General features: G+C 38.1%; 1 protein-coding gene across 1 annotated transcript; it reads right to left on the reverse strand.

The window, feature by feature from the left end:
- Positions 1-797, reverse strand: LOC134262981 (GA-binding protein subunit beta-1-like). The gene is made up of 2 exons (XM_062745288.1): positions 751-797; positions 1-620 (listed from the first exon to the last, which is right to left on the reverse strand). Exons 1-2 carry the CDS (start codon positions 788-790, stop codon positions 250-252), a joined length of 411 nt encoding a protein of 136 aa, XP_062601272.1. The 5' UTR covers positions 791-797; the 3' UTR covers positions 1-249.
- Positions 798-803: the final 6 nt, after the last annotated feature.

Genomic DNA, 803 nt, shown 5'->3' on the forward strand with positions numbered 1-803 from the left:
AAAAGCTAAAACAGTTTATTCACTTTAGAATTTATAAACGACTTACAGATATGGAAAGTAACTTTTAAAAAAGCAATTTCTCATTATTTTCGGGAATCTTGTCCAGTCGTATCTTAGAATCATCGGTTAATAAATCCTGTCGTGATTCGGAGATGTTGCAGCTCACGATTCTGCATAGGACCGTTCAGCAGGCACCGGAGTTTTCCATTAGGATATGGATAATGTCTTGCAATGATGCTCTCTCTCTCTTCAGGATTCAAAGCATTCCCTAGGGATGGCTATCGACTCCATTGAATTGACCTTAACTGGAGCATTTGCATTTTGAATTTGCTTGAGATAAATCGACTGAAGTTTTTGGTTAGCAGCTAAATCTTCGGGAGATAGCCAGTTATCTACATCTTTCATGACGTATCTGCATTTAAACAAAATTCGTATAATTCGAGCACAATCATTGTGTTGTCCGGAGACAACAAGATGGAGGGCAGATTGGCCAAGGTCATCAACTTCGTTGACATCACTTCCGTGTTTTATAAGATACTCTGCAATTTTGAATTTTCCATCCTCCAAAGCCAACAGTAGCGGGGTTTTACCGGAGTTGTCTTTGCAGTCTACTCTTGCTCCTTTGAAAATAAAACAGGAATTGACGTTGCAGTTCAGAAGCATTGCGAGAGATTATTCAATTTAATGCATATTCAATTACATATAGTTACTAGTTACTGAAGATGGTTTCTAGCTATAATTAATACATACCAGCTTTTATCAAGACTTTAACAATGTCGATATCGCCCATTTCCACCGCGAGC

Source organism: Saccostrea cucullata, unplaced genomic scaffold, assembly GCF_032062105.1.
Source record: "Saccostrea cucullata isolate Sc308-1 unplaced genomic scaffold, CSIRO_AGI_Scuc_v1 ctg11546, whole genome shotgun sequence".
In the NCBI taxonomy this organism is placed as follows: domain Eukaryota; kingdom Metazoa; phylum Mollusca; class Bivalvia; order Ostreida; family Ostreidae; genus Saccostrea; species Saccostrea cuccullata.